Raw genomic sequence first — 10,756 nt, forward strand, 5'->3', positions numbered from 1 at the left:
TATATTACAGTTTTGTTGTAAAGTATTGCATTTATTGCTATAAAGTACTGCATTTATATTGTAAACTCGTCAAAGGGTTTAAAGTATTGATTATATATGCAATTCTGTTAATAAGCTATTTTTATTTGATTCAACCCGTCACACGGATTATGAGATGCTCAGGAGACCAGACCATTTGATTAAATAATCAAACATTATGGATGAGATAAACATCTATATTTTTTTTTTGAAGTACAGCCCATAAGAATGGTGGTGGTACACAAAGTTTCATGAATCATCATATCATCTCTTAAATAGAATCACATTCCCAGATGTATAGAGAGTGAAATTCCCAGACATTTGAAAAGAATTGGGGGGAAGCCAATGTGTTTGGAATGAAAAAGGTAACAACTTCACATACTTAACTCTATAGATATGTCTTTGATCCCAAATTGGTTATGTTTATATCCATAGATAGTCAGATTTCTAAGCTTGAAATGCAGCAAGTCTTCAAAGGCTTTCTTTTTCATTAGCCCTCTCCTCTGTCACTAAGGTCTCAGGTTTTTTGTCCTGAAAATACACAAGAACCACATTTTAAAGATTTATACGTGACAGAAAACTTGGCTAGTTTAAGAAGATGCAAAAAAGGGAACTCTTTTGTGTATATATTATACCTCTTGTGGTGGAGTTGGAGTTTTGTCTTCTGGTTCTGGTTTGGCTTCAACTTCAGCTTTTGCTTCAGTAGCAGCTGGAACAGCTTTTTCTTCTATCTTCTTTCCTTCTTCATTTGTCTTGGTATCATCTTCTGTGGGTAAAAAATTAAAAAAACATAACAATTATAGAGGCAATCCCAGTCAAGTTGGTTAAATTGTTGATTTGGACGATGAGGCCTTCTTGGTCTGAGTAGATCAACTATGGGCAAAGTAGGCTGATTTACCTCAGTCCTTTGCCAACTAGGGTCAAAAGGCAGGGGTTTACCGTGCACACCCTCAAGAGGGTAATGGTTACGGATTTCCTTGTCACCCAAAGAAAAGAAAACAGAACAATTATAAGGCCAAAAGGCGGGATTGACCAATGCACGGGCAGTGACTACGGGTTTTCTCGTCACCAAAGAAAACATAACAATTCAAAGAATCCCAATTAAGGCTGCTATCAAAGCTTCAATCTTGATAGAGCAGCATATGCATAATGAGAAATTGTTGAAAGAAAGAGACACAAACCTTTTTGTGCATCTGTTTTGTTGTCTTCAACAGATGATTTCTCTGCAGGCTTTACAACCTCTTGAGTTTTGTTGATCTCTTTTTCATTCTCATCCTTAACAGGCTCAGATTCCTCTTGTTCCTTAACAGTTTCCTCCTCTTTTACATCTTCCACAGCCACCTTAACAGCCTCAGCATTATTCTTGTTTTCCTTATCCTCCTCGGCCTCGGGTTGTCCATTCTTGTTTTCTTTTCCTTGATCATCATCGTTTTCCTTCACCTCGAGGGCCTTTTCGACCTGCTTTCCATGATCATCACCACCTTTCTCTCCTTCAAGAACTTTTTCACCCTTTCCTTCTTTTACAACATTGATTTCACCCTTTCCATGGTCATCATCGCCTTTCTGTTCTTCGAGGGCTATTTGGCTCTTGCCTTCCTTTACAATATTAATTTCACCCTCTACAACAACAACCTCAAGTGGCTTCTTGGGGTCATCTTTTGCAGCTTCTTGTTCTTGTTGTTGCCCCGCCAATGATGGAGCCGAGGCACCGGCCTTCTGGGCAGGAGCGGTTTCTGAGGCTTTCTGTTCTTCAAGGGCTATTTGACTTTTGGCTTCCTTTACAATATTGATTTCACCCTCGATAACAACAGCCTCGAGTGGCTTCTTGGGGTCATCTTTTGCAGCTTCTTGTTCTTGTTGTTGTTGCCCCGCCAATGCTGGGGCCGAGGCACCAGCCTTCTGAGCAGGAGCGGTTTCCGAGGCTTTCTGTCCTTCGAGGGCTATTTGGCTTTTGGCTTCCTTTACCGTATTAATTTCACCCTCTATAACAACAGCCTCGGGTGGCTGTTGTTCTTGTTGCCCCACCAATGGTGGGGCCGAGACATCGGCCTTCTGGGCAGGAGCGGTTTCCGAGACTTTCTGTCCTTCAAGGGCTATTTGGTTTTTGGCTTCCTTTACAATATTGATTTCACCCTCCATAACAACAGCCTCGGGTGGCTTCTTGGGGTCATCTTTTGCAGCTTCTTCTTGTTGTTGCCCCGCCAATGGTGGGGCCGAGGCACCGGTCTTCTCGGCAGGAGCGGTTTCCGAGGCTTTCTCCCTCTTGGAACTGGATCTAGAAGAGGATGATCTCTTGCTTTTGCTGCTGATGGTGGAATTTTCTGTTGAAACAGCATGCTTTGATTCACCACAACCCATGATTATTGGTATTGGACCACCTAGCCTCCTCTGGGAAAATGAAAATGAAGAGGATGAATTCTCCCCTTCTCTCTCTTCCTTGTTGAAAGAGATCAGAGAAAGAGGAAGAAATTTGGGAATGGGAATGGAAATTGTCTCTCTGGCTTCTCTGTCCCTTTGGTTTCAGAAGGTTGTTTCATGTTATTAATATTTGGCTATGCAACAGTTTTTTCGGTTATTTTCTTGTGAAGGGTGTACATGTTGCCATTTGTCTTATTGTTAAAATGTTAAGTATCCCCTTAATTCCGACCTCTCATAAACATTTTCACAAAATTACAATTTCTTAAATTTAAGGGGAGTAATTTATGTAACATAAACAAGTAAAAATGTCACTTCAATTCTAATCATAGTATAAATTTAGTCTATATAATTAGCAAAGTAACGAATTTAGTTCCTAGAGTTTTTAACGAAATCTTAACTGATAGAAACCAAACTCATCATTTTTATTGCAAAGTTTAAAGACTAAATTGACACTATATATATATATATATATATATATATATATATATATATATATATATATATTATTTTTCTTGTAAAGTAAATATAAAGAGAAGATGAAGAATCCAATGCATGATAAGAAGACAAATATGAGAAAGGGTTTCTTGTTGCCGGCAAATGAGGAGGTGGGCTGTGTTTTTGTGATTGTCATTGCACTCTATGGAAACTTCGTCACTGCAGTCTCATATGTTGCTTTCAATTTTTTTTTTCTTTTGAATAACGGAAAAACTCGTAATCTTCCTAAAAAAAAAAAGAAGAGAAAAACTCGCAATCATAACTCAAAAGTATATACTTATATATTCATAGGCGCAGCCTAAAGTATCACTAAAATTAGTGGTTTAAGGTTCTAGACGGAAGGTTCTAGATGGCTGACTAGGCCGCCTGGGCCTCCATGGCGTGCTGGCACCAATTAGGCAACCTAGACACTGGCTAAACCGCCTAGTCAGCCGATTTGCTATTGTTCTCATTTTTTTAAATAAGTTTTTTACTCAAAATGACATTATTTTGAAATAAATGACACTAAATTGTTCAAATTCTAAATATTTTTAGATTAATATTTAATATTAAATAGTAATTTATAATTATTACGTCTTAAAAAAAAAAAATTTACACGGGCATCTAAGCGCTCTCCAAACGGCCGAGAAGCGCCTAACAATTTTTTCAACCATATTTGTAAATCACACAGAAAACAAATCATGAATGAAAAACTCTAAATTTTCAGTATACGACACCCACAGGCCACAACCGTTTGCAAATATCAATTGTTGGATGGCATGTGAAGGAACATAAAAAACTTGCAAGTTAAGAGTAAGGAAATGATGCCAAAACAAGTATTGTTACAATGATATAACATTCTTACAAAGATTAAAATATTTGTGTTATTGCATTACATACAATTTCCTTGTTTAAGGAAAAAATGTAATTTGGCTAGAAGAAAACAATCATCATAATACAGTAATTGGGGGTACAACAGCAGGTAATTTACACAGAGAATGAGGAAAAAGAAGGGAAAAAAAGACAACCTTTTCAGTTTGAACATGGTGATCTGCATATAGTCTGCAATCCTCTACCAAAAACAAAATCCTCCACCGACCTCTTGTTTCCTCGCCTCTAAATTCCAGGTTGAGTGTTGTTGTGTCGACCGAGAAAACGCCTCTAGACCCTTTTCCAAATTTACCAAACTTTTTCGGGTGATGTTCGTTTCACCTTGCACAGTACTAAGATTACTGGTTATAGCATGCCGGGGGCATATCACATCAATACCAGAAATTGACCATTGAACCTGCAAGAATAGAAAGGCTTCGTTTTGCCCATCTTCATAATAGGTCGTTCTCCTCCTGGTCTGCATCAGGATCCTCGACTTCATTCTCCTCGTCTTCTTCAGGGGCATCGGGATCTACTCCCTGCAGAAAATACAGTTTAAATATTCCTTCGTAATGGCATTCTTAAATATGGTTTGTCGTGTGAGAATGTATTTCATTGAGCCCAAAAAGGAGGGGTTTTTAAGAAATGGTCGGGAATTGAACCTTCATTTGTTTCTCCAAGCGTTCTAATCCTTTTTTTGCTGCTTCATTTTGGGGATTTATCCTGCAATAAATATCCAAAGAAAAATGGCGGTTACATATAACTAGAGCTAGCTAGGACCATTGATAAACAGCCCAGCAGATTCTGGAGTCGGATACTATAATACCCATCCGAAAAATGTATCTTCCAGATTTTGATATCATAATACTTAAAGACTAGCCGACTAGGAGATGAAAACAGAAAAGAGAGCCTACCTCAAAGCTGCCTGATAATGTGAAAGTGCGTCTTGCAGCATATTTGTGGCAGCAAACACCTGGGCAAGCTTAACATGCAAAGAATCATCAGCCCAATCTTTGAGATACCGCTCAAGGAGAGACACAGCATCAGCATTTCGACCTTCAATTACATGTAGCTCAGCCAAAGCTAATGCAGCACCAAGGTAACCGGGTTCCAGTCTGAGGGATGATTCATAAAATTTCTTTGCCTGTTGGAATAAAACCAAAGCCATGCTACAATGAGAACTTGGTAACTATCCTCATACAAAAATGAATCTATTATTTAAAACCATACATTGGGGGTTGTTTTCCCCTTTACAAAATACAAACTAAAGAATCCTCTTTCAACTCCACTACCTTCTCCCTGCCACTAGTGTTACTAGCGTGTACATCCCCCACCAATTTTAGAGCCTTCGCTGACTGAGGCATGGCTTTCATTGCCTCCCTTGCAGCATGCAATGCTTCTTTGGTCTTTGAAAGTGCCAAATAGGATCGAACTAAACCTGCAATTATTTCTGAATGATGAGTAGTAGGTCCTAAGATTTGTTTATAAATCAACAAAAATAATAACCATATCCAGGCACCAGACGTCAAAAAGCATCCAAACTGTCAAACTTTTAATTTTAAACCTAGTTTTTGCCTACAACGGACCTTGATACGAACGAAGATCAGGTCTCAATTCTTGTGCTCCTCTAAATGCAATGACAGCAGCTTCAGGACGATTCATTGACAAGAACAAATTTCCCTACTTGTTTGCATGAAAAGGTAACAGAAAGTTAAGAGATGGAAAAGGCAGGGAGTGGAACTTGATTTGACCTCCAAGAATAATAAGGCAACCCAGAAGAATACCTTCATTATATATCCTGGTATATGCCTCTCATCAATGCGGATGCTCTGGTGAGACAAACATAACGTCAATGGGAGTTAAAAATTCTATTACTGTCAAGTATCAACAGTAATCCCACAAATTAACAATTAAAGAGCTTAACCTTCTCCGCATAAGATAAAGCTCCCCTCTCATCTTTCCGTTCCCACAAGACTGACAAGGCCACAAAGACCTCAGGCCTAGTTGGATCAATATTTAGTAGATCATGCACTAACTTGTTCAACTTTGAAAAATCAGACTTCACTTTTAAAAGCATGGCATACTCATCCATATAAGTCATCACATATGGATCGATTGATCGAACCTGAAAGTTAAATAAATAAACAAAAGATTAAAAACTAAGTATTATATCAAGTATTCTGCTTACCCAAGTTAGTTTCATCATGGTTTTCATGCTAATATCAAAGACGTTTGAAGTTTAAGATGCAGTATGATATTAAGAAGTATTTTACTAACCTTCTCAAAATCAGTTATAGCTTCATCATCTTTACCAATAATGGCCTCAACCTAGAAAAGGAATTTACACAAAAAAATAAGCCAAAAAAAAAAAAAAACGGATAACTCTTAGGGTGCGTTTGGTTCACGTACTATGAGATTACCTTAGGTCCTCTTGAAAGGTAATGTGAAATTTTGGGAATGTAAGACTACTTTATGTGTTTGGTTTGGATTGTGGAAATATAATATTAATTTGTTGGGTTAAGGGTTATATTTTAGGTTATATGGATCAAATATATATATATATATAACATTTATTTGTATGTATGTCAATGTGTAAATATTAATAAATAAATATATAAATATACACATACATGTATGTATATTTTATTATATAAACATATATTTATTTTATGTATGTTGTTATTATTATATATATAAGGGTTAGTTAACAAGGGCAAACTTGAAATATTTCAAGGTAATCTTAGATTACCCAAGAGGAGAGAGGTAATCAAATTACCTTGAAATATGGCCGCACATTAGCTTTGGGGTAATAATGTAATATAACAAGGTAATATCATTAACTTGAACCAAACAAGGTAATATAAGATTACCAAATAAATAAACATTGCACAAAACGTAGCATGTGTATATCACGGTTGGGAGTGCTCTTATAATCAAATTCTAGTACACAGAAGAATACGAAAGATGGAAAAACATGAAAATGAATGTCCTATTGTCTTCAAAGTTAAAGGCAGATTTAGTAATGGAAAGAGCTTTCCATTTTCTACAGTTTAAGGCAGATTTAGTAATGGAAAGAGCTTTCCATTTTCTACAGTTTTCATTCTCCAATTGGAAAACAAAGTTGGAGAACTGTGAAGGTGGACTAGAAAAAAAAAATGCTGCATCCAGAAAGCCAAAAGAAGATCTGAACAGTAATTACTGTTCACCCACTTGAAAAACAAATCGAGGTTGGAAAGAAAGTACAATAGGAAAAATTGAAATTTTGTTTCCACTTTTCAGCTGGGAGAATATTTCACGTGAAAACAACTCCATTTTTCCATCTAGAAAAACGGAAGTCTCAATTTGCTGAACAGGCCACAAGGCAGAAAACAAGAAATGAAAATGTAACATATAATTATGAATCTTCTCAAATGCCATTTACTTCCATGTTTCTATCTAAAAATGGAAAAAATGAGGGGTATTTTGGTTGTATCAACATAGTTGAAAAAAGAATGGAAAAAAAGTAATATCTGACAAAAATACCCCCTTATTTCATTTTCTGGGAAAAAGGCATATAATTATACACACATTTTGTTTGTTGACAATTATCCTAACCTTAGCCATTTCTAGCAATAAGTGTACATTGTTAGGAAATCGTTGCAACAGTTCTGTAAATAGTTCCAGGCCACCTGCAAACAGAGAAGCTGGGATGTATGAGAGCATTAAATTTTAAAAAATAAAATAAAAGAACAGCATGCATGCCAAAGTTAAAAAGTGAATGCCTGATAATAACCAATATTTCCACAGTTAAAAGTAGTCCAAAGTGCCTTTTACATTTTTACATAAAACTGCAAGATGGTTTTTCCTTTTTGGCCAGTATTTCTCTGGCCTGTAAAATTACATGGAGGGTATGAGAAGTTAAAGAAAGATAATGAACCTTTGTAATCATTTGAAGCAATTAAGCATTGGGCTTCAACATAACGCTGCAAACAAGTAAAATATATTAAATAACCATTACACTGCAAATGAATTTTTACCAAAAGCACCCAATATGGTGAAACCTAAATTAGTAGGCAAAAATATACAAACAAACAGACTACATTAATGAAATCTAAAATGACCAAGAAAACTTGGTAGAATAAGTATAAACAAGTTCAAGGCTACTAGGGTGGTCTAAAATCAGATTGAGCATTATATGTATAATCAATTTTACTAAATACCAATTAGTATGGATCATTTATACTTACCATCAACCAACGACTTGAATCAAAATGATCCAAAGGAGGCCTGCCACTTCTATTTGATGTCTGAAATAGTAAGAATACATCAAATTATTATGCTATCTTGGATTAATAAAAAGCTGGACAGCTCTACAGTTAAATTGGAAAAAAGTAGTTAGACAATAATATATATTACAAGGACCCTTCAATAAGTGTGTCAGTGTGTGAGACTGTGAGTGAGAATCAATCTACCTTTGGAAGTGAAACTTTGTAACTAAAACTTCAAAATATTAAATAAGTGGCCAAAGGAATAAATTATCCATTGGTATGATTATCACAAGTGTTTTAGGACCTTTAAAATGACTAGCTACTAGCTGAGCAGAAATTTACAACCAACAACCCAAGAAGATTTTTAGATTTGGAGAGGCTTGGTTTAGGATGCAGCGCACACTCAATAAGCAGCCATTGCAACTATGATCGAAGTCTAAGACTTCCACTTTTTATTGACTCAGCTAGTTAACATTTCACAGTTATAGTTAATTCAAAAATATTAGTTAAAAAATAAGGGAATCTATTAATAAGGGAGTAATTTCAGTAACCACAAAGGCACAAACCTGAGGAAACAATGAAATAATATCCTTTGCTGCAACTCCTAATTCTGCCAATGCTGTGATGGCCTCAATAATATAAGGACAATGCCTACCAACAACAAGCACAAGTGTTATCCCAAGGATAATAGCATTTCTAGCAGTACTGATAATGATTAATGAATAATGACCATCCTTGCTAAATGAAATACAAGAAATTTTGGACAGACTAGCAGCTACAATCTAATTTAGTATCAATTCAAAACAGAAGTACAGTATGAAAATGGGTAGCACACATCAAAAGGAAAACAGTTATACCCTAAAGTTTAAGACAAATGAACAATTCAGTGTAAACAACCTTAGACACTCCTTATAACAGGTAACCGATGCACGAGTATGTCTAGAATTTCGATAAAGTTTCCCCATCATCAGATTCATCTGCAAATTCCTTACTTTGCTTGGGATTCCCTCCATCTGTAAATTAGTGTCAAAAAATGAGAAAGAAAATAGAACTTGCAGCAAAGTTTGACAAATAGAGATTGATTAACTAAGATTACAGGACACTTAGATCTCAAAACAAGCTCTTAACTAAAGACATATAAAGGAAATCATTCATTCAAATAACAAAGGTCAACCAAGGCCATAATTGCAGTAGATAAATGAAAGAAATTAGATTTTAGATTACAAGTAATGTTGACATATTTGGACCTCAAGAAGTGCTGCTCTATTCTCATTCAATGCACAATGGGATGACGCAATTTTGAACTTCACCTGCAATGAATAGAATTGAAATATCCAACAGAATTAACTACCACGCAACCACTGTCTTACAGAGGATTCAAATTATCAGAAAGGGCTATTGTAGCTCAAGGTACCTCATTTTCATTTATAGCTGAAATATTGAAAGAACTTGGGGAACCCGACCTGTTCGATGCAGATATTGAACTTCTCGTTGCCACAGTACTTTGCTTAGGGATTGTTTTATGAAATTGCAATGCTTGCTTATAAGTATGCTGCCAAAAATAGTAACAAGCATTGATTTTTGGATTTTGGGAAAAAAAATAGCAAGACTAGCTTGAAGCATGTATCATCATCTGCATTTATTTACTCACAATAGCTCTTCTGTATTCCTTTTCTCGAAACAATGCATCTCCAAGTAGCACCTGAATATCCAATTCCATCACTAATTTGGGAAAAGTTCAAAGCAAATGCTAACAAACAAAGCCAATAATGCATGTAAATTCAAAATCTCAAAAAGTAAAGAACCACAAACCAAGTTTTCAGCTTTGAGATGCGGGCTGGTTTCAGGGTTTATCGAGGACGATGAAACAAGAAAACACCCCTGTTTTAAATAAATAAACCGAAAAACGAATTCTCAGTAGAAAATCCTAGCTAAAGAACTGGAGTGCTGAAATGCAGTAATGCAAATTAGAATCCAAAAACCCTAGAGAGGGTTGAGATGAGTTGTGGGCGTTTACCAGCATCTGAGCGGAGGCGAAGAGGTTATTTTCGAGGAGAGTGGCCATTTGGTCCTTCGGCACTTCCATCGACGATTTCCGAATCGGCGACGGCGAGGAGAATGTAAGCCGCGGTGGCAGAGGAAGCGGCGGTTGGTGACGGTGGTAGAAGTGAAGGTGGAGAGAGTGAGAGAGAGAGAGAGAGAGCGTTAAACCCCGACCCGCTCTTCCTTTTGAATTTCCCTTTCGGCTTCTGATTATTCTGATCTAAAGGCCCGTTTGGTGAGAGACACCATTACAATTTGAAAATAAAATCTATCAAATAAGAAAAGAATAAGCTTAGAGGTCTTGCTTCAATATGTTAGAGAAAATATGTACGAACAATTACTATATTATAATAGAGTTAATAGTATTAAAAAAAAAAAACAAACAATTTCAAGTCTTCATTTTGATAAAATGACAAATGTTAGGATTTATTTTTCTTTTATATCATCATATTTTTAATTTGTTAAAATATAATATTAATTTGTTGGATTTCTTACATTTTTCGGGTACTACTATTAAAAAACAACACGCTTTTCCTACTATTATAAAGGATAACAACACTATTTATTGACAAATTTTGTCTTTGTCAATCCTTTTTGCATATGCACTATTTTGTATTTTGAATATTTTTTGTTGCATATTGAATTTTTGACATATGATTTATTAATTACGTATTTTTTAATGTTTG

The 10,756-nt window shown here is 35.9% G+C and overlaps 2 protein-coding genes across 3 annotated transcripts; both read right to left on the reverse strand.

Moving 5' to 3' along the window:
* Window positions 1-174: 174 nt before the first annotated feature.
* On the reverse strand, window positions 175-2,542 carry LOC116015626 (ABC transporter F family member 4-like). Of its 2 annotated transcripts, none has more exons than XM_031255750.1 (3): window positions 1,200-2,542; window positions 654-781; window positions 175-549 (listed from the first exon to the last, which is right to left on the reverse strand). In XM_031255750.1, the coding sequence occupies exons 1-3, from the start codon at window positions 2,374-2,376 to the stop codon at window positions 490-492; spliced, it is 1,365 nt and encodes a 454-aa protein (XP_031111610.1). In that variant the 5' UTR covers window positions 2,377-2,542; the 3' UTR covers window positions 175-489. The 2 variants fall into 2 exon arrangements, with proteins under 2 accessions (XP_031111610.1, XP_031111609.1); XM_031255749.1 differs by having other exon boundaries at window positions 654-784; window positions 1,200-2,541.
* A 1,190-nt stretch (window positions 2,543-3,732) lies between these two features.
* Window positions 3,733-10,267, reverse strand: LOC116014776 (anaphase-promoting complex subunit 7). Its single transcript, XM_031254727.1, has 18 exons — window positions 10,045-10,267; window positions 9,840-9,908; window positions 9,679-9,729; window positions 9,442-9,579; window positions 9,275-9,337; window positions 8,925-9,040; window positions 8,594-8,678; window positions 8,007-8,066; window positions 7,697-7,742; window positions 7,375-7,448; window positions 6,058-6,108; window positions 5,705-5,905; window positions 5,565-5,609; window positions 5,367-5,460; window positions 5,073-5,218; window positions 4,695-4,924; window positions 4,443-4,503; window positions 3,733-4,319 (listed from the first exon to the last, which is right to left on the reverse strand). The coding sequence occupies exons 1-18, from the start codon at window positions 10,111-10,113 to the stop codon at window positions 4,233-4,235; spliced, it is 1,686 nt and encodes a 561-aa protein (XP_031110587.1). The 5' UTR covers window positions 10,114-10,267; the 3' UTR covers window positions 3,733-4,232.
* Window positions 10,268-10,756: the final 489 nt, after the last annotated feature.

This window comes from Ipomoea triloba, chromosome 4 (genome assembly GCF_003576645.1).
Source record: "Ipomoea triloba cultivar NCNSP0323 chromosome 4, ASM357664v1".
NCBI classification, from domain to species: Eukaryota; Viridiplantae; Streptophyta; class Magnoliopsida; order Solanales; family Convolvulaceae; genus Ipomoea; species Ipomoea triloba.

Coding starts and splice junctions, on each gene's coding strand:
- LOC116015626 (XM_031255749.1), bottom strand. CDS start 2,376: ATGGGTTGTGGTGAATCAAAGCATGCTGTTTCAACAGAAAATTCCACC. Junction 785..1,199: donor CAAAACAGATGCACAAAAAG/GTTTGTGTCTCT, acceptor TTTTACCCACAG/AAGATGATACCAAGACAAAT. Junction 550..653: donor CTCCAACTCCACCACAAGAG/GTATAATATATA, acceptor GTGTATTTTCAG/GACAAAAAACCTGAGACCTT.
- LOC116014776 (XM_031254727.1), bottom strand. CDS start 10,113: ATGGAAGTGCCGAAGGACCAAATGGCCACTCTCCTCGAAAATAACCTC. Junction 8,067..8,593: donor TTATTTCATTGTTTCCTCAG/GTTTGTGCCTTT, acceptor TTACTATTTCAG/ACATCAAATAGAAGTGGCAG. Junction 5,461..5,564: donor TACCAGGATATATAATGAAG/GTATTCTTCTGG, acceptor GCAAACAAGTAG/GGAAATTTGTTCTTGTCAAT.